The 20,576-nt window shown below is 48.7% G+C and overlaps 1 protein-coding gene across 5 annotated transcripts in view; it reads right to left on the reverse strand.

The window, feature by feature from the left end:
* Positions 1-20,576, reverse strand: part of OPA1 (OPA1 mitochondrial dynamin like GTPase) — a 1,475,337-nt gene that overhangs the window by 939,360 nt on the left and 515,401 nt on the right. For all 5 annotated transcript variants that reach the window (XM_069617417.1, XM_069617415.1, XM_069617414.1 and 2 more), the window contains 2 exons: positions 16,082-16,162; positions 13,142-13,216 (listed from right to left, as the gene is read on the reverse strand). In XM_069617417.1, coding sequence (XP_069473518.1) covers positions 13,142-13,216; positions 16,082-16,162 — 156 coding nt within the window. The remainder of the gene's footprint in view (positions 1-13,141; positions 13,217-16,081; positions 16,163-20,576) is intronic.

A 20,576-nucleotide genomic window follows, 5' to 3' on the forward strand; every position in this document is an offset into this window, starting at 1 on the left:
AGCCTTCAGTGCTAGCCTGATTGCTCTCAGCTCCAAAAGATTGATGTGCAGATTGGACTCCTATGGAGACCAACGACCGCTGATGGTCAGATCGTTGGCGTGAGCCCCCACCCTGTGAAGAAAGCATCCGTCACTACGGTTACCTCCGGCCACGGTTGCCAAGACGGTTCTCCTTTCATGAGATTTCCTTCACAGGCCGACCACGGAAGATCCCGAGAGACCCGGAACGGAATCTGAATGGGAGCCGACATCCTGCCTGAGAACGGAGACCATTGCGTCCGGAGAGCCCATTGAAGGGATATCATTCTCAGTCGGGCCACTAGCATCAGAAAAATGCAGTACGCCATGAGGCCGAACAACTTTAAGAATTCGAAAGCCGGAAGGCTCTGGGCATGTCGAAATTTGGTGACCATCTGGAGAATGCGTGGAGCCCTCACCTTGGGTGGCAAACACTTCCCCATGGAAGTGTACAACACGGCTGCGATGTACTGGAGCTGTTGGGAAGGTGTCATATGTGACTTCTTGAAATTGAGGGATATGCCCCCAGTTTGTGAAGGGAGTGGCAGGGGACGCTGAGATGATCCAAGACTTGTTCAGGAGAACGTGCCCTGATCAGCCAATCGTCCAGGTAGGGGTAGACGTGAATCCCCCCCTCTCCTTCGATACGCTGCCACCACCACCATGAGCTTGGTGAAGACCCTCGGGGTGGAGGTCAACCCGAATGGCAGGACCCAACTGCGAACCGCAGGCATCTCCTCCCCTTGAGCTGAATCGGCACATGAAAATAAGCATCCTGTTGGTCCAATGACACCAACCAATCCTGAAGCTGGAGGGCCTGAAGGATCTGAGAAAATATTTGTATTTTATTTATTTATATAGCGCACCGGGCCCACGGGCATCCGGGCGCATCACTTAGGTTACAACAAATATAATAGAATCATAAACAAGTGACCATCTTGAACTTGTGCTTCCTGGGGAACATGTTCAAGCACCGCAAGTCCAAGATGTTTCAGTCCTCCGTCCTTTTTGGGAATCAGAAAAATATGGGGAAAAATATGGGGAATACCAACCCTTGTTCCTCTCCGCCACAGGCACTGGTTCTATAGTGCCCTTCTCCAGCAGGGTCAATATTTCCTGGACAAGGAGCGGATCCGGAATCGAAGAATGCTTCCCCAGTGGATTGTCGTGAGGCCGTTGAAGAAAAGGGAGGCTAAGCCGTGGGCAATTGTTTCCAGAGCCCACGCATCCGAAGTAATGGCTCACCAATCTTCTAGATGCTGAGACAGCCTGCCCCCTATCAGTGAAACGTGACTCAAGGCCTCAGAACGGTTTTGACGCGGCTACTGCAGTGCCTGATGGCAAAGAGGCTGCAGCTTGAGTGGCTTTGGCACCCCTACCTCGTCCACCACGAGGAAACTTACGGTGGCCCCTTTGACTGGTCATTCCTCCGCCCTTCCAAATGTCCAAATGAGGAGTAGAAACCCAAGTATACACCACTCCACTGTTTTGTCGTCTAGAATGAAAAGGCTGAGGTTGCCTAACAGCAGCACCCAAAGACTTGGAAGCTGCTTTCGAGGTCATCAACTTCTCAAGGCTCTAATCAGCCCTCTGCCAAACAGAAGACCCATCAAAGGGCATGTTAAGAAGACAAGCTGCACATCAGGTGCAAACCCAACTTCCGCAACCACGCAAGTCTGCGCATTCCGGTGCTCGCAGCCATGGACCTATTCGCACTATCCGCAGTGTCCAACCCAGACTGAAGGGATTCACATCCTTGCCATACTGAACAATAGCCAGAAAACCATCCATTTCTTCCCCTCCGGAAATATGCTCAGCCGCTAACGAAAATGCAATTCCATAGTGTGTGCGAAAATGTTGCCAAGGCACAAGTGGAGTTGGCCGATTCCAACACCATGCTACAAGCAGAAAACACCTTGCGTGCGCATCCATATGTTTATGGTCCCTATCAGGAGGGATTGTAGGGTACGCTGCCTGCTTCGAGGTAGCCGTAGCCACCTGGACCATCAAACTCTCCGGAGGGGTGAGTGGACAAGTAGCCAGGGTTGCTATTGGATGGGCGGTATTTCTTCGTCAGACTTATTCACTGCCGGAGTAGGCTCCGGGGCGTCCCAATTTGCAGCCGTCTTTTTCTGCAGGGCCATATGAAATGGCAACAATGGATCGGTAGATTGACCCTGAACCAAAATATCCATAAGGTCATCTTGCTCAAATTACACAGGAGGCCTGGACCAGCCCAGATACTCCACAACCCTAGACATGAGTCTTTGATATGAGGAGTCGGCATGCTCCCCTGGGTTCGGCTTGCTGAACTCCAGCTCGGGGGAAGTGTCCATACCACTGGCATTGTGCATGGTCTGACAAAGATCCTCCATCCGACTCTTCTCTGAAATGAGGCAATTAGGAGTCCCATGCTGGAGGCCAAAAGGGACAACCTCATCCTCAAAGTGTTCCTCCTCCTCAAAAATGTCAGTGAGGGACCTAAATAAATCCTTCCTCGGGAGAGGAGGGAACCTCTTATCAGCTACAGGCCTCAAAGACTTAGCAGTAGCCTTCCTCAGATGTTCCACTTGCACAGAGACTTTGACCAGCAAAATCGGCATCAATGGCTCCGATGACATCAACAATGGCGTCGATGGGATCGAGGGCCCGACTGGGGTTGAAGACCCGACAGGCGTACACGACAGGCACTGCGCCGATGGGGTCGACGCCTTCAAGGGCTTCGAGGGTGTCGAAGGTTTCGCCATTTTTACCAGAGACAAAGACCTTGACCTGGCACTTCTCGGGTGAACTTTCAAGGCCTTGTCCGAACGGGTCCGCGAAGGCTCCCGGTGTTATCACGCTGTCTACCCGGGCCCGAAGGCACGCGAGTATCCGGCTGAGAAAGTTCCTTGCCGGATTAGTCAGAAGGCAAGGGCGGAAATGAGGCATACTACCAGGGATTAGATCTACTGGTCTATGTATTTGGATCATCATTGACCGATATTTTTTCCTCCTGTATATGCTACATTAATGTGTCAATGGGAGTTTTGTACCTAGTCTACTGAATGACTAGAGATGAATTGTTACAATTTGATTGCGAGTATTTAGTTTGGTGTCACTTGCACTTATTTTTACTAGGTTTTAACATCTGTATGTTTATGATTTTTAATAATTATTAATAAAAGCTGTATTTTGTGATAATATTTGGTCGCTGCCGACTACTTTTTCTCTACCTTGTGCTATTGTATTTGGTCTCTATAATCCCTTCTTGAAGGTAGAGGCTCCTTTTACTACCCTAGGGAGTAATTGTTTTTTGAAGGATTTCCTTCTAATATTATATATAAGGGCGGAACACTGCCATGCTTATCAAACATTTTCATCATCGCCACCCGGAAAGCATCCCACTCCGCCGGAGTCGATGACTGGGACGGGCATACCATCCATCTTGGGGAAGCGTCAGACGAAGAGGACGAGAAAGGCGACCGATGGTGCCGTTTACTGGGGCCCCTCAACGAGGTACGAGTGGCGGGAACCACTCCTAGATTGAGACTGCTTGGACTTCTTCCAACGAGGAGAGTCACCTCTCGACTCATTGGTCGAATGTCTAGCAGGCTGGGGATTTACGGGGCTTGGATACCTTCAGTTTCCCCTTACGTTCCCGCAAGGCCTTGGCAGTCAACGACTGACACTTCAAGCAGTCATCCGTGTCGTGGCTTTCGCCGAGACACCACAGACAAATGCGATGCAGATCTGTGATCGACACTTTGGCGCCGCAGTCCCGACACTTCTTAAATCACGTCTTCGGGGCAGAGGACGAAGACATAGTCCGTTTCACAAAAAGCACGAGGCGCGCCAAGTTTTCAATGAAGCAAACACGTTTGCAGAAAAAACGGAAGAGAGGCTATAGGCACCGTGCGTGCTACTTATAACATCGGGTGACATCACCCTCGACGGAGGCCTTCAAGGGACATCGACCCGACAATTGATGCTGGGCACCCTCTGCTGAAAACATTTCTGAACCAGCCGCGTTGTTGACATTACATGTCAAAGATGAGGAATAAGTTGGAGGACACAATCCATTCAAAATATGCATTGTGTTTCAAGAATCACTAGCGCACATCCCGGGTGAAAGAGAGTTGGGGAGGCGAGGCCAAGTCTGTGGCATTAACCTTGACTCGTGAATCAAAGCAGCAGAGACAGGAAAGGAACGCGCACAACCAGTGAGTTAGTGAAAGACATAAAAGGCCAGTTTGTGTCAGGGAAAGATTGAAGCCGCAACAGTATATCTCACAAGTGAAGGTTGCACACATGCTGATGAAACGCGAAATAAAGCTAACCAGTGATGAACTTTTAAGTGGCTGATAACTGTGAAGCCAGTGATACAGAGTAGCAAAGTGGTCCGGTGAAAGGAAGTAGCCCACTCGAACGTCTCTGCGAAATGTGAACTGTTTTGTTATAAAGCGGCAAAGTGAACGAACTCTGAAATGCATAATGGTCAAGATTAACCCCAGCAAAAGGAGAAGTGAAAAAAGGTGAATGCTTGAAGAGAAAGAATTTTTACATTATTTGCTTATGGTACTGAACTACTGTCAGGGTCCCACTTTACACTGTCAGGTTTCCATATTACAGTACATGGCTTAAACACTGTTAACTGGAGGTGTAGGAGTGGTGATCACTTGCAGATTTAAGCTGGTGGTTGGGAATGAGTCTTGCTTCAGGGGGTTATTAATTGGGTAAGTGAAATTCTTACTTAATGGTGCTGTCAGGAAGCCTTTGTTTCCCCAGGGCAAGATGAAGGCATAGCTCAACAGCATTGATTGGCTGGGACAGGAGGTGAGGTAGTTTGGAATTCTATAAAGAGTTCGAAACTGCCTTTCATTCTAGTTACCATTGAAGCAGGTCGCAGTTTCATAGTTTCAGCAATTTTAAGTAATTAACCCTCTTAAATAAAGTTTAATCCAGAAGAAGCATCAGAGTGAAGTAAGTTAACTTCAGAAAAGCGGGAATAAAGTACTCAAGCAACAGTTACAGATGAAGAACGCTAAGTGCAATCAAACCAAGTTGTTCTACCGTTTTAGCAATATTACTGGAGATAAGAGAAAAGTTTAATTGAATTCTTTCAAGCGATGACCTTTAAGGATTGCATGTAATACTGTGAACTGAGTAGTTATACGTTTTAAGTAATAAACTGAGCAGTCTGCGCCGCGCGCATTGTTTTAACAATTAGTTTCAGCGTTCGGGGTAATGAACTAATGCGGCACGCGGACTGATGCTGCCGTGTAAATACTAATGTTTTAGAGTAAGTAGTTACAATTACTGACCTATGAATTCCTTAGTTTGGTTCAGGTTTAGGGAACGCGTAGCTCGTCGGTCTTTACTTTAAAGAAAAGGACCCAGTGACGAGCGCGTCTTTATCTGTAAAGGATTTGAATTGTGTGACCAACAGCTGTTACGCAGTGAGCCGGCGGCATCGTAGAAGGAGATTTGTTAAGTTATTTAGAGGTAAAGAAGTTATAAAATAGCCACGCGCACTCGCGCAACAAAGAATAAACCTCTTGACTATTTAAACAGCGTGAATTTGTGCAGCTGAACTTTTGAACTAAAACTAAATGAACTAAGGCAAGAAAAGTTTCCTGTGCAAGTGAACACGTTTTAGATGCGGAGATTAGAGAAATCAAGGATTTGGCAGGGAGTGTGTTCCACGTGAATTCTTCTACCAAACACGAGAGAGAAGCGAATTAGTTTGGGCAACAAAGAAAAGATTGAAAAGATTCCATTACTTAAAATATATTATTCAGATATCTGTTGGAGACTGGTGGTTAGCAGTGCAATAAGACTTGAGTTAAGAAACCAAAAGACTCTTTAGAATTCAGATGCAACAACTCAATAAAGCAAGAGCCTATACACACTAAGAGAATAGGCTGCATGTATTCAAGGGAAGTGGGTGGCAATAAGCAAAAGAGGCATAGTGTGTGTAATTGGCAAGTTGATAGTAATGTGTTGTGATTACCTTCCAGGTCTAACAGAATACCCAGGAATACCCAGTCCAAGGAGGAAGCAGGAGACTAGGGTGTTGGAGAAGATCTGCGTTTGTTATTTCTTCCACTTCCCCTTTCCCCTTGGGTTTGCCAGTTTGATAATCATACCTTATTGAGATGGTTAGGCCGGCAGACTTGGGGCGTCTGGTGGGCTGTCGACACTCCAGCAGGAATTCGCAACTGGACCTGACAACTGGTATACACGCATTTCACCGCAGTATTTTTCATCGCGTTTTTTCATCGCCGTTTTTATTTCGAAAAAAACTTTTTTGGGTGGGGTTAAAAAATTAAATATATGGTTGTGGGTGTAAGGGAATAAAAAAACTAAATAAATAAATAAGAAACGATGTGTTTTTCGAAAAGAAAAACGGCGATGAAAAAACCCGCAATGAAAAATACCACGCCGAAATAACAGAACCTTGACAACTACCAAGAGCAAGAGACTTTGGGGCAAATAGAGTGTGAGCTGAAGAGAAAGTCGAAGTGGCCCTGTGGAGGTCCATAGTAAAAGCCTGGCACAATCTAAAGTGTTCGACTTCAGTGAAAGGTCCTAGCACAACTGTACTGAGGGAGCCCGAAGTGTGATAAGGCAGGGGAAGGGAACCCATAAACAAATGTTTATTAAGCTTGCGGAAGGGAACCCCTGCAGGTGCTGTGATTGCGAGGTCCAAGCCCGGCTGAGGGAGACCTACGTGAATTTTTTGTTAAACTGTGAAAATAACTTTTGGAATGCTGGAATAAGTGACTTAAATGTGGAAGACCAGGCTGGTCTCGATCCACGTTTTAAATTGCCTTTGTTTTGAGAACTGAGCCAGAGTGCGTCATCCTGTCTAAGGGGGCCGCCTTACTCAGTCCTGTCAAACGTGGAGAGGAGAGCTGACTCAGCCATCTTGATCCATTATGTTACAACACTGATTTTCCTTGCATACATATTCCCCTTTACACACTTTTTATGTAAGAGATAGGGCAGGCATTAGGTTTTGTTAGTATAGGCCATTCTAATTTGACAGAGACTGACTAGGACTGTGTTTCTTTATTTTTTGATCATATAAACTACTCCAATAAAAGCTATAAGGCAAAGCGGGAGATTTTCCAAACCCAGAAAATGGAATAAAGGTTTTGAAACTTGCATCTCGTGTCAGTGTCATACTTGTGATACCATGCCTCCCTTACAGTGGATAGCAGCCTAAAATGACTGTCACGAAATTTTGCGCTTGTGCTTTTACCTTCTTCCTGCATTATATGGAAATCCCTTCCTGGCAAACGCTGTGGCTTTCACTGCCTAAGGGGTTTTGTGTGTGTGAGCCAGACAAAGAGGCTCGGTCTATCTAGTCCCAATCCACAGACTCTGGCTCCAGAAAGTCTGTTACTGGGCAGATGTGGTGACCAATGGTTGCCCAGGATTCGACAACCTCCACCTGCCTGCTAGAATGGTGCAGATCCTTGCCATTGGTGGGTTTGGGCTTGCTGCCAGCCTGAATCTTAGAAAAAAGGGTGATTCCTGCAACAGTTCTGCAGATCATTGTCTACGAAGATGAGTAGCCCGCTGATGACCAAAGGACAACCCTTATAACCAGCATCAACTCCAGTGATTTGCCTCTGAAGCCCTGCTAGTATGAAGTACCAAGGAGTGTTTTCTTGAGATCAGGCAAACTCCTGGAGCGCTGGCAACAACCAGTCTCGACCTCTGCTTGAGGATCCGTGCCTTTGGAAGAGTCCCTGGACAAACTGGTAGACTGACCAGCTCTCTCCTGGGCTGCGTTGCTGCAGCCGTTGTCATTCCGAGCAGGGCCTTGGGAACTAATGCCATACGTCGTGTGCTCCTGCATTTTCACAAGTCTCACATCAAGGGAAGCTGTGCTGGGGCTTCTTTTGTAACGCCCGTCTACCTCTGGTGTTAAAGCTGATCTTGTGCAGAAACTGATGGATCACCAGGAAGCTAGAAAGAAAACTTTACCCGATGCTAGTGCTGTAGAAGATGCTGGGGCAGGGCCGCCTAGCAGTAGTAATGGTTCTGGTGTTCTTGAAACCACAGATGGCACAAGTGAGAAAGAACAGAGGGATTCTCAATCCTCTGTCAAGCTGAGGTTATTAAGGAAGAGCTGGGGCTTAAGGAAATGGAACTTAAATACTAATGATCAAATATGGAATCTGACAAGATTGAGAAGGAGGGACAGAGTTACAGATGGAGGGTCCCAGATTACAAGGATTTTCAGGTTGAGCCAAGGAGTGTGGGTCCTCCTCTCATCCACGATTTCCAAAGGATCTGTTTATGATTGTCAGGTTTAGGGCTCAACTGAGTTTTTACAACGTGAAGAGGAGGGTGACTAGCTGCGACAACGCCTCTGACGAAAGCGAGAGTCTTAAAGAGAAGGGCGACTTTCTCTGGATGTAACAATGCCTGATGAAATCATTACCCAGGCCTAGTAACACCCGTAGCAGGCCCTCCAATACGATAGAAAAAAAGACCAAATGAGGGAAAAACCTATTCCTACGATGTAGCGCCAAGGTTGTATGTGGTGTAGAATGAGTCCATGCAAGAAGGAAGATCTTCACAGAAACGCAGTAACAGGTAAATGTGATCATCAGGAGTCACAGGGAAAACAAAAGGAACTGGAGGTGGTCGAACTAAGGAGCAAACTGGATAGAAGCAGTCAAGAAACACTTGTGTACGAGCGCGATAGAAATAAAATACCAATCAAGAGACTGAAGGGCCAAATATAATCAGGCAGACAAGACGGGAAAAAGGAGGAACCACCAAGCACATAACAGAAGGCACGGAGAGGCAACAAAATCAAACACACCAAGAAGGAACGTGGAGTGCTGAACTAAGCAAACCAAAATACCTTAGTGATGAGATACGGCGTGATGCTCCCGTTGACGGCGGATATACTTTATTCCATAATGTTACTTGCCGTTGCGGCGTTGTCTGTTGAAAGCAGCATGACGCCTGATGGACAGGAACCATACACAAGCTTCCATCTTGCTGCAGGCGCCATCCTGGCAAGTTTAATCTTGCCACACAATGAGAGGGAGAACTTCCAACCTGACCACAAGGACGAGCCGGGAAAGGGGGTGGGGGGGGGCTTTGTGGTGAGAATTCATGACATTGATGACAAGAATTACATTATTGATTGGTTGAATGCATTGGATTATGTTGTGGAGTACAAGTGGCAAATGAGTGATAAAATGGCATGGCTGCTCAGCAGACTTCCCCAGAATGGCTGCAGTGCTATTGTAATGCTACTGTCCCGCCACAGACGATCGTCCCGTCCCGCAGCCGCTGAGAACCGTAGTGTCCGTAAACTGCAGGGTTAACACCTACAAGCAAAGTGGGCTAGACTGCCAAGGTTTGGTCCGGACTGTGTTGAGGGTTGGCGAGTACGTTCCTAATTTACCGGTGCACACTGGCACACCCATCCCCTTTTACGCATGAGTATCCCTCAAATGTTTCTCACATTGGCTGGGACAGCCGGCGCTCCCCAGTTATTCCCGAACGTCGCTCTTCCTGAGCATCTACAGCCCTCTGAAGAGAACCCGCATTTTCGTTTACGCACGACTGTACTTTGAGCACTAGATTCCTCACTTCGTAGGGCTGAACTACATAAGTTAGGGATTGTTGATGAAGGACTGCCTAAACTGCTGTATGCGTTGATTTAACCCCTTTTACAGGTTGTGGTTAGTTTCTCCACCCACCACTAGCCTTCGGCGAATTGCTTTATTTTATGTATGTTACATAGTGAATACGCGTGTGTGCTTATTGTTTTATTGATAACTGTGGTTTAATCATGTTTTTGTTATAAAGGCCCATAATAAACGTATTTTTGTTATACATCTGTCTAAGAGTAATCTTTGGAGTTTTACTGTGTACGCTCATTGTGGGCTTCCGATCACCCTCAACCCTCCTGAGACTTAGTCTTGACTGCCTGCCAAGCTGTGGCTGGTGATTTAGTGCTGAGTCTGCGATCCCAGCCCAGCGCCGAGAGAAGTACACAATGGTTATTTTTCGAGGTCACAGATTAGAGCTCACAGGTTCCGCCAACTAATAAGAAAAACATGACCATTTTAAGCCGACAAGGACCACAGCAGTTTAAATTGTCCCGTAGAACATTTTCCCTGGGAAAAGGGTAAGAGTGTCCTCAATATGCAACATTTGTACAACAGTATGTCCGTGGTTCAAGGCTCTGGTGGTATCATGGTGGGTAGCTCTTCCCATGAGAATCCGGGTGAGGCGACCAGGGCAGTTTATTAAAGTTCCGCTAGTCGTCTCAAACGTTTCAAAGACTTAACTTTGTGCTGTGGGAATTTGGGGCGGATTGTGACATCACAAGCTGTAATTGAGGGCAGTGAGGGAAGGTTTGTGGACCCAATTATTGATCTCAACGTATGCTTTTCTATAAGGGTTCAAGGTGCGAAGTCCAATAAGCTTTGTGTGGGGAGACTTTCATATCGCTCGATCATGAATGCCAATTATTTTGCATTGTATAAAAGTTCTGACTTTAAGGGTGTTTCTTTGACAGCGCATTTTCATGCAGTTCTGTTCCGCAATCTGTTTGAATTTGCTGTCCCAGCTGCGGCTGTGGCCCTGAATAAAACTGTTACTTCTTGCACCAGCGTACACTCCCGTTTGACTACTTCTGTAATGTTTTGATGAGTTCTGCGTGGCGACGCCCGACACACTGTTATGGAGTTGTCAAAGCCCGAGAGGAAAGCAGCAGAGACTTAACAGCATCCGGGAGACGTGCCCGAAAACACAAACAATTCCAGCAAACTTTGTTCCGCCATTACACAGCTTGCAGTCGCGGAGTTAGTGGGCCAGGCTTAAACCCTTTTTGAAAGATTCACCATGCACATTCACCTACAACCAGGGAGTGAGAAGGGAAGACAGAAAGCAGGACTTTGTGGGTGTTCCGGGTGAGGTCTAAGGTGGAAGGCAAGCAAGAGACCAGCAGGAGGAAGGACGAAGCAGCGGCGTGTGGAGGAGAATGGGAGAGCAGGTGAGGTATTAGTTAAGGAGTGAAAGTGGTACTGCAGTGTGGGTGTGTGTGGATGTGATACGAGGGTGAGTGTGAAGATTGGAACAGAGTGGATGGAGGGTATTAGTGGGAAGAGTGATGGTAGTAGTAGTGAGGAGCACTGGCAGTAGTGGAAGAATCAGAAGTAGTGGAGTAATAGTAGTTGGTTGGATTAATATTTGGTTGGAGTAGTGGGGAGGAGGAGTGGCAGTAGAGAGAAGTGGCAGTAGAGGAGGGAGGAGGAGTGGTATTAGTCAAAGAGTAGTGGTACAAGGAAAAAGAAGAGTGGTAGAAGAAAGACGAAGAGCGGTAGGAGGAGGAGTAGTAGTAGTATGGGAACTGTAGTGAGAGTGGGAAGAGAGATAACAGCAAAGAGTGGAGATAGTACACAAGCAAAGTGAAATAACAGAGGGAGAGAAGAGAGGTGCGAGGAGTCAGGGAGGAGGAGGTCGAGTAGAAGGGCAAGGTGAGAGTGAGCGTGTTTGACCATAGATGGTTATAACTGAGTAGGTGCAAGGCACGATTCCCCAACTCCTGAGGAACCCTAAGCAGGGCTAGTGTAAGGAAAGTTAGGAAGTCCCCGAGAGAGATTTGATAGCCAGCATATTAGGGGATCGTCATTAGTTGTGGCCAAGTATTAGGCCGTGGGGGTCACCGGTGAGTAGCACTAACCAAGGGTCATAGATGCTACTACATAGATGGGGACGGCCCTAGGGTCCACAACAATTAAAAGCGGTCTTTCAGCACTAAATCCACGGGCTAAAACAACAGAAAACTGAAGGCTACGCTCAGGAAGCACCAGAGAAGGGCAGGGTAGCGAGAGTGCATTCCAATATGCTGACTGGTCGGTTATAGGTTTGATCCAACCTGCTGAGCCCAAGGAAGACCCAAGCCACTCGAGAGCAGCAACCAATCTCAGCCCAGTCCCAATTACAGCATACAGGTGAAGCAATGCACTAAAAATCCCACCGGGGTTGGGGGGTGAGGGGAGGAGAACATACCAGGGACAGTCCGCGGGTTGTTGGAGAACGCGATTATGGCAAATGGTATAAAGAGATTAGCAAGTGGATTTGGAAGAGGAGGGGCCATGGGAGACTGATAACCTCAGCAGAAGGGGCTGTCACCAAAAGGTGGAGGAAGTAACACGCAGACGCAAGGAGGTGATGAAGGGCTGTTCACCAGCTAGACAGCAGGAAGGGGTCCCAGTTGGCCCATGGTTGAAGAGGCAGTGGACGTGCAAGACCTAGGCAAGGGGGCTTGAGGAGGATTGTGATGGGAGTTTGGGGGCAAAGGTGGCAAACAAAGTAAAAATAGGAAGAGTGGTATAGCAGTTCAAGGAGGAGGATGTGGTGGTGGCAGAGGAAGACCAGCCTTTACTTCAAGTCAGCTCTATGGAGATGATGATGATGTACCTTAAACTGGTGAACCCTTTCTCCATTGGTGCAAGGGCTACAAATGAGCATTACATGGGGAAGGTGTCTCCAGAATCCCCGATCTAGTTTACAGAGGAAGGTGGTGTAGGAAACCAAAAACTATGTGATGCCACTCAGAGGTAAGTAGTTACTACGCCCAGTGAAGGAGACACTTGTATTCCTATTGTATCTTTTAAGGCGGCTTTATTCTTTATTTTTCTTGAAAATAAAGAGTTAGAAACATATCTTCAAAGTCTAGTCTTTTGCGAAACCTTTGGAGCCTTCCAGGCAGGAGACGCAGATGGTTGGAGTTGTCATTCAGTTGTAACGGCCAAAGGTTCATGGTCTTGAGTTACTGGGACTAAGTTCTGGAATATTATGTGACCGAGTAAACATTTTGCTGTGCTTCAGTAACTCATGAATACTGGGAGCTTGTGTACAAGTGTCACTTATACAGTGCCTCTTGATGCCCTAAGCAATGTCCACAGAGAGCATATGGGCAATAGGTTCAGAGCTGGAAAAAAGTGCCAGCAGCCAAGAGCAAGGGCATAGATGCTGTAGGCTCTGTCCAACAGGCAGCAGGGGCACGAGCCTCACATATACACCATCTAGAGTAACATCAAGGATCAGTGCGCCCTCCCCAGCACCAAGATATTAAAAAGGAAAAAAGTCTTACCTCAGCACTGACTGTTTGTCCATCTTTCACACTCTTTCTCATGCGGATCTCGATCTCATGCCTCAGAGCCGCCAGCTGATATTTTAAAAGTGAGAGAAACAAGTGGAGTCAGAGCAAGCAGTAGGTAGACTATTACAAACTCAGTGATGCATATTTAAAAAAACTAACCATCATGACTGAAAAATCACGACACCATTAGAAAATGCACAACAATACTGCTTTCCAACATCAGTACACAGCATAGGGCTGTTTGATGCAGTCCAGTGGGAGTCCCAAAAGCCATATTTAGACTGTAAGCTCTGCATGATGAGCCCTTTATCCTAGATTCCTTCCTTCATTTTGCGCATGCCATCTGTGCAGTGGAGAAAATAGTTCGGCCAACCCTGCCCTAACACACGGGATAAGCTCTTTATTCTCCATCACACACTGAGTCCACGTTCAAGCCCGTGTCTCGGCGGCATCTAACAACACGGCCAAACTCTTTAAAATCTGCAAGGAGCTGGCCAACCCTGCTGCAGTCTCTACCCCTCCTGTTGCCTCCCAGGCTCTCTGCGATGCCCTTGCCCCTCACTTTATCTCAAAAACCCAGGACATCCTGTCCACCCATACTTTGCCTTCTCTTCCCCGCCCCTCTCAGTCTATGCCTGCTGACCCTCCTTCTGCCACCCCCCCTAACCCCTTCTCGTCCTTTCCTCATTTTTCCCCCCGATGAGGTCACTAGACAAGTCCGATCTAGGGAAACCTCATCACAACAGGTTCACCCCTGTTCCTCTAAAACCATCAAGGATCACATTGGCACCCTTGCTCCAGACTTGGCTGACTTTTGCAACTACTCTTTTGCCTCTGGATCCTTCCCCCTCCCCCCTGAAGCACTCCCTTGTGCATCCTCTTCTCAAGAAACCCACAGCTGACACTACCTGTCCGGCTAACTATCGCCCAATTTCCATTACTCCCTTTCTGGGCAAACTCCTGGAAAAACTGGCCATCTCTCAGCTCAACCTTCATTCTGAAACGGTTGGCTGTCTCCATGACCACCAATCTGGCTTCAGAGCTGCCAGAAGCACAGAAACTGCTCTCCTGAACATCCGTGAGGATCTGCTCTCCAACCTTGATGCTAACATTCCCTCTGTCCTCATCCTCCTCGATCTCTCATCTGCCTTTGACACGGTCAACCATACCATCCTGCTGAACCGCCTCCGTGATAATCACTGATCAGGCTTTGGCCTGGCTGACCCCTTTCCTCTCTGACCGACCTTCCCAGGTCAAACTTGGGTCCTTCCTATCATCTATCTCCCTCTCTACGTGTGGTGTTCCCCAGGGATCTAACCTCTCAACCTGGCTTTTCAATCTATACTTGGCAACTCTCGCCCACTGCATTGCCATTTTCTGATCAAATTTCCAGTGCTACGCTGACGATACGCAACTCATCTTCAGGCTACCCTCAGCCACCTTCTCTCCTCTCGGATTGCCTTACTGCCATTCAAGATTGGTGTTCCGCCAACGATCTCTGTCTGAACGCCAGCAAGACCGAAATCCTCATCGGGACACCTTCTCCATCCTTTCCCCTCACTCTCTGGCTGGCCTCTCTTGGCCCTCCTCCTACCCCCACTTGCGAGGGCAAGAACCTCAGAATCATCTTTGATTCTACACTTTCCTCCTCTGCCCACATCTCTGAGGTCTTTAAAACGTCAAACTTCCTACTGCACATCCTCAGAGGTACTCTACCTTTCCTCACTTTCCCCCAGAAGTGCACTGTCTCCCAAGCTCTGTTTCTCTCGAGGTTGGATTATTGTAACAGCCTCTTTATAAAGCTACCTGCCTCTTTTCTCCACCCTCTGCAACTAATCCAGAACAGGACTGCTAGACTTGTCCTTGTCCTCAAGCCCTGGTATCGTATCTCTTCAGCTCTGAAATCTCTCCATTGGCTCCTAGTGGATGCAAGAATTAAATGTAAAACCCTCTGCATTGTCCACAAGGCTTTCTGGGTCCAAAATATCTTCAGCTATCCTTCCGCAAATACCTCCCTTCTCGAGCTCTTTGCTCCTCCTCCTCCAACTCCCTCAGGATCAGTCGTTTTTCAAAGAAACGAGCTGGGGGTAGATCTCAGTCTTCGGCTGGGGCCTCCCTCTGGAACGGCCTCCCTGCAACTCTAAAACTTGAGGAAAACCAGCTCAAGTTCCGCAAGCACCTCAAGACCTTCCTCTTTGCTTCTGCCTTCACCCCCTCTACCCACTGCTGATCTGCTCCCTTTGCACCTTGCACTGGGACACCCTCTGTCTCTGGTCCCAGGTTCTTGCTCATCCTGCCACCCTACCGCACTGCCTCCAGGCCACCTCTTGCACTGGGGCTTGTATCTGTACCAATACAGCCCCCCGGTTTATTTCCCCTCCTGCACTTATCAGACCCACCTGACTTGCTGCCTCAAACCTAGCACTTGCCACTTGGCTGCACTACCACTTTGTGCTGATTTTATTATTCATTTATTTTTTTATGGTTATTTATCCTGTTTCTCCTTTGCTCTGCACTTTCCACTTTCTCCATCCCCTCCATGCACTTTTCCCCTCCCCCTCTCCCATGCACTTGCACGTTCTCAATGTCACTGGGCCTAGTAAGATCGTAGCTTCGTTCTCCCCTGTTCCCCTCCCTTGCCTTGTTGCGCTCTGAAACACCTGTGTATGAGCACGATATAAATAAAATATATCACACAAACCCTCATCTAGAACGGGAAATATAACCCCTCAAGCCTCAGCATATTCCAAGCTACTCACTAGGACGCGCACTTGGCATGACTAGCATCTGCTCTGAGCTTACTGCAACCTTAGTCCTCTTACGATGTGCTTCTAGAAATGGCTAAATAATAAAGTGCAGCTTGTAGCTCTGTCAGACAGAAAGTTAACCGACATGTAAAATCCTGCGTCATACACTATCCTTTCTACTCACATCTTCCTCTTTGGTGAGATCGAACTCGCGACTGCTGTCCTTGAACATTGCTACGTGATGGGGTCCTTCGCTCAAAGTCACCTGAAAAGTCAGAACAGAAAATCGTTACTTAAGCTTCACAATATCTAATGTCCCTCATATCTTGACGCAGATGTATGTAGAAACAGATTACATATAGAATTTAAAATAAAATGATCCACAATAATGATATTAGGTATTTTTTAGATTCACAATACACAAAAGAGGTAAATGAAAAAACCAAGCTAAAAACGAAATCCCATTACACATTCAATATCTAAATTACATCCTTCATTTGTGAAATGCACCAGACGAACAAGTTACTTTCTTACCTGGTAACGTTCTTTCGATGGGATGGTCCGACGACGTATTCCATATCTATGACATGCAATCACCACAGCTGTGCCGCTCCGGAAACTTTTTTCGGCGTCTGCGTCCTGCGTCGATGACGTTAATGCGCCGTCGTCGAGGGCCTCCTCCGACGTCCGACGTCATCCGATGTGATAAGTAGGACGCACGTAGCCTCAGTTGTAGTTTTTTCCCCCAGAACGTGTGACACTAGTCAACTGCCAGTCAGACACAAAGCCTTGCGGAACGTAAGCTGCAATCGCAAAAGAAATTCTGCAGCGGGGAAGGCAGGGCGGGAGCGATATGGAATACGTCGTCGGACCATCCCATCGAAAGAACGTTACCAGGTAAGAAAGTAACTTGTTCTTCGAGGGGATTGGGTCCTCCGACGTATTCCATATCTATGACAGACTCCCAAAGCAGTACCAGAGCAAGGAGGAGGGAAAGAATTTAGAATCAAAATTTAGAATAGCCAATCAAATAGCAGAGCAAAGGACCGCCTTGCCAAAGGCCAGATCCTGTGCTCGGATGGATTCGAGGGATAGTGACGTACAAATGTATGTACTGAAGCCCAGGTGGCTGCATCACAGATGTTGCGAATAGGAACACCCCTCTGCAGGGCAGTAGACGCAGCCATACCCCTGGTAGAATGGGCCCGCAAGCCAGCCGGTGGGTCCTTACCCGCCAAGCGGTAGCACTCAGATGGCCAAAATAATCCAGCGAGACAAAGTCTGTTTCGTCACAGCTTACCCCAACCGCTTTCCAGCGTAACCAATAAAGAGTTGATCGTCCACTCTGACCCGGGACATGCGTGAAACATAAAAGCTTAAAGCTCTCCTATGATCAAGCCTATGGAGCCTCTCCTCTTCCTTACCAGGATGCGGAGGAGGATAGAATGCCGGAAGAACAACCTTCTGGGCCAAATGAAATTCCGTCACTACCTTCGGAAGAAAAGAAGGACGAACTCTAAGGACAACCCTGTCCTTGTGAAATACAGTGAAGGGTGGCTTAACTGAAAGTGCCTGTAACTCACTCACTCTGCGAGCGGAAGTAACCGCAACTAAAAACACAGTTTTGAGAGTTAACAGCCTCAAAGGGCAAGAATGTAAAGGCTCAAACGGAGCACCCATAAGAAACTTAAGAACAAGGTTTAAATCCCAACCGGGCACCAGGAAAGGTGACGGAGGGAACACATTAGTGAGCCCTTTCAGAAACTGTGAAATTAAAGGGATTTTAAAGTAAGAACACTCTTCAGACGAGCGCTTAAAGATGGACAGCGCCGCCAGGTAACCTTTACTGGTACCCACTTGCAAGCCCCTGTGGGCCAAAGAAAGTAAAAAGGACAGAACCATGGGGATGTCACATGCAAAAGGATCCACATTCTGAACTCTGCACCAGTCGCAGAACTTACGCCAACAGCAACGGTACAGAGACTTTGTTGCTGGCCTTCGGGCCGAAAGCAACACCTCCATCACGTCTTCAGGGAGGTCCCAATCCCTATACCTCAACCTTTCAGAAGCCAAGCGTGAAGGTTGAGGGATCTGACCTCTGGATGGAGAACCTGACCCCCCCCTCCCGTGAGAGCAGATCGTCTCGGTAGGGAAGACGACGCCGAGGGCAGATGGACAAGTCGAGAAGGTCCGGGTACCACATCCTCCGAGCCCACGCCGGAGCAATGAGGATCATCCGGGAACCGAACTTCCGTAACCTCCGCAGCACTTGCGGGATGACGGGGACTGGAGGAAACGCGTACAGCAGCGGGAATGACCACTCCACCACGAACGCGTCTCCTAAGGCTCCTTTTGGAGGAAATTCCCGCGAGCAAAACCTTTCGCACTTCTGGTTGACACTGGAGGCGAAGAGATCCACTTGAGGGTCCCCCAAAGGGCGAAGATCTCCAGGAGAATCTCCTGAGCCAACTCCCACTCGTGAGAGATCGTGCTCTGCCTGCTAAGAGCGTCCGCCGTCACGTTTTCGTCTCCGGCCAGATGAACTGCCGAGATCGAAACTTCCTGCTGGATGGCCCAGAACTCGAGCTGCATCGCCTCCCTGCACAGAGGAAGTAACCCTTCCCCCCCCCCCTTTTTGTTGAGGTAGTGCATGGCCACTGTGTTGTCCGTCAGGATCAGGACACTCTTTCCTCGCACAGTCGGCAGAAAAGCCTTCAGGGCTAGCCTGAAGGCCTTCAGCTCCAATAGATTGATATGGAGTCTGGACTCCGACGGAGACCAACGACCGCTGACTGTCAGCCCGTTGGCATGAGCTCCCCAACCTGTGAGGGATGCATCCGTCACGATCGTCACCTCCGGCCAGGGAAGCCAAAATGGAGCCCCCTTCATCAAGTTGCCTTCGACGGCCCACCACAGAAGGTCCCGGGCGAACAAGGGCAGCACCTGAACCGGGTCCGACATCCTGCCGGAGGACTGCGACCATTGCGTCTTGAGCGCCCACTGCAAAGATCTCATCCGCAGGCGAGCCTCTGGCACCAGAAGAATGCAGGATGCCATGAGGCCGAGCAACCTCAAGAACTCGCACGCTGGGAGCGTCTGGGCATGCTGAAACTTGTGCTCCATCTGCTGAATGTGAAGAGCCCTCACCTGGGGAGGAAAACACTGCCCCAGGGAAGTGTCTAGCACTGCTCCGATGTACTGGAGCCGCTGTGTTGGCGTCAAATGGGACTTCTTTAAATTGAGGGAGAAGCCCAGCCTGTGAAGGGAGTGGCAGGTGATGGACAGATGATCCAGGACTTGCTCGGGAGAACTCCCCCTGATCAACCAATCGTCCAGGTAGGGGTAGACGTGAATCCCCCTTTGCCTGAGATGCGCTGCCACCACCACCATGAGCTTGGTGAAAACCCTCGGGGCGGAGGTCAATCCGAACGGTAGGACCCGAAACTGAAAGTGCGAGTCGCCAACCGCGAACCTCAGGTACTTCTTGTGCTTGGGATGGATCGGCACATAGAAGTAAGCATCCTTGAGGTCGAGTGACAATAACCAGTCCTGAAGCTGAAGGGGCTGGAGGACTTGAGAGAGAGTAACCATCTTGAACTTGTCCTTCCTGAGGAGTTTGTTCAAACCGCGCAAGTCCATGATGGGTCTCAATCCCCCGTCTTTCTTCGAAATCAAAAAATAAGGGGAATACCATCCCTTGTTCCTCTCCGCTACAGGCACCAGTTCTATGGCGCCTTTCTCCCGCAGGGCTTGAAGTTCCTGCGCAAGGAGCGGATCCGGACTCTGCAAAGAGAGGTTCCCCGGTGGATTGTCGCGAGGCCTGTGCCGAAAGGGAAGACAGTAGCCGTGGGTTATGATCTCCAGAACCCACACATCTGAAGTAATGGCTTGCCACTCTACAAGATGCTGCGCCAGCCTTCCCCCAACCGGCGAACCATGGGACATGGCCTCATGACTGAATGGGAGCGGCTGCGGCGTTACCTGAGGGCAAAGAGGCAACTGCCCGAGCGGCCTTGGCACCACGGGTACCCTGTCGTCCACCTCTGGTACCCCTGCGTTGGCCTCTTTGACTGCCAGCTCCTCTCGCTTTACTGAAGGAGTAATAGCGAAAGGAACCACCCCTCCACTGCTGTCCCCTAGGACGAAAAGGCGGAGGTTGGCGAACTGCAGCGCCCATTTTTTAGGACTTCGCTGCAGCTTTTGAGGTCTGCAACCTCTCAAGGCTCTCGTCAGCCTTGCTGCCAAAAAGGTGTTCACCGTCAAAGGGCATGTTGAGGAGCCGGGACCGCACATCAGGAGCAAACCCCGACATCCGCAACCAGGCAAACCTGCGTATTACGGTGCTCGCCGCCATGGACCTACTGACGCATTCAGCTAAGTCCAAACCCGACTGAACGGACTCACACATGGCATTCTTACCATCCTGGACCATAGCAAGGAAACCATCCCGTTCGTCCCCTTCGGGAATATGTTCAGCCGCTAATGCAACACAGTTCCACAGAGTGTGTCTGAAATGAGACAAGGCACAAATGGAGTTGGCCGCCTGAAGCGCCATACCACCAGAAGAAAACACTTTCTTCGCCCAGCCATCAAAACGTTTGTCGTCCCTATCAGGAGGGATGGTAGGGTACGACGCCTGCTTTGCCGGGGCCGTGGCCGCCTGCACCACCAAACTCTCC

The sequence above is a fragment of the Ambystoma mexicanum genome, chromosome 10 (assembly GCF_040938575.1).
Source record: "Ambystoma mexicanum isolate Mex_15411 chromosome 10, UKY_AmexF1_1, whole genome shotgun sequence".
NCBI lineage: Eukaryota > Metazoa > Chordata > Amphibia > Caudata > Ambystomatidae > Ambystoma > Ambystoma mexicanum.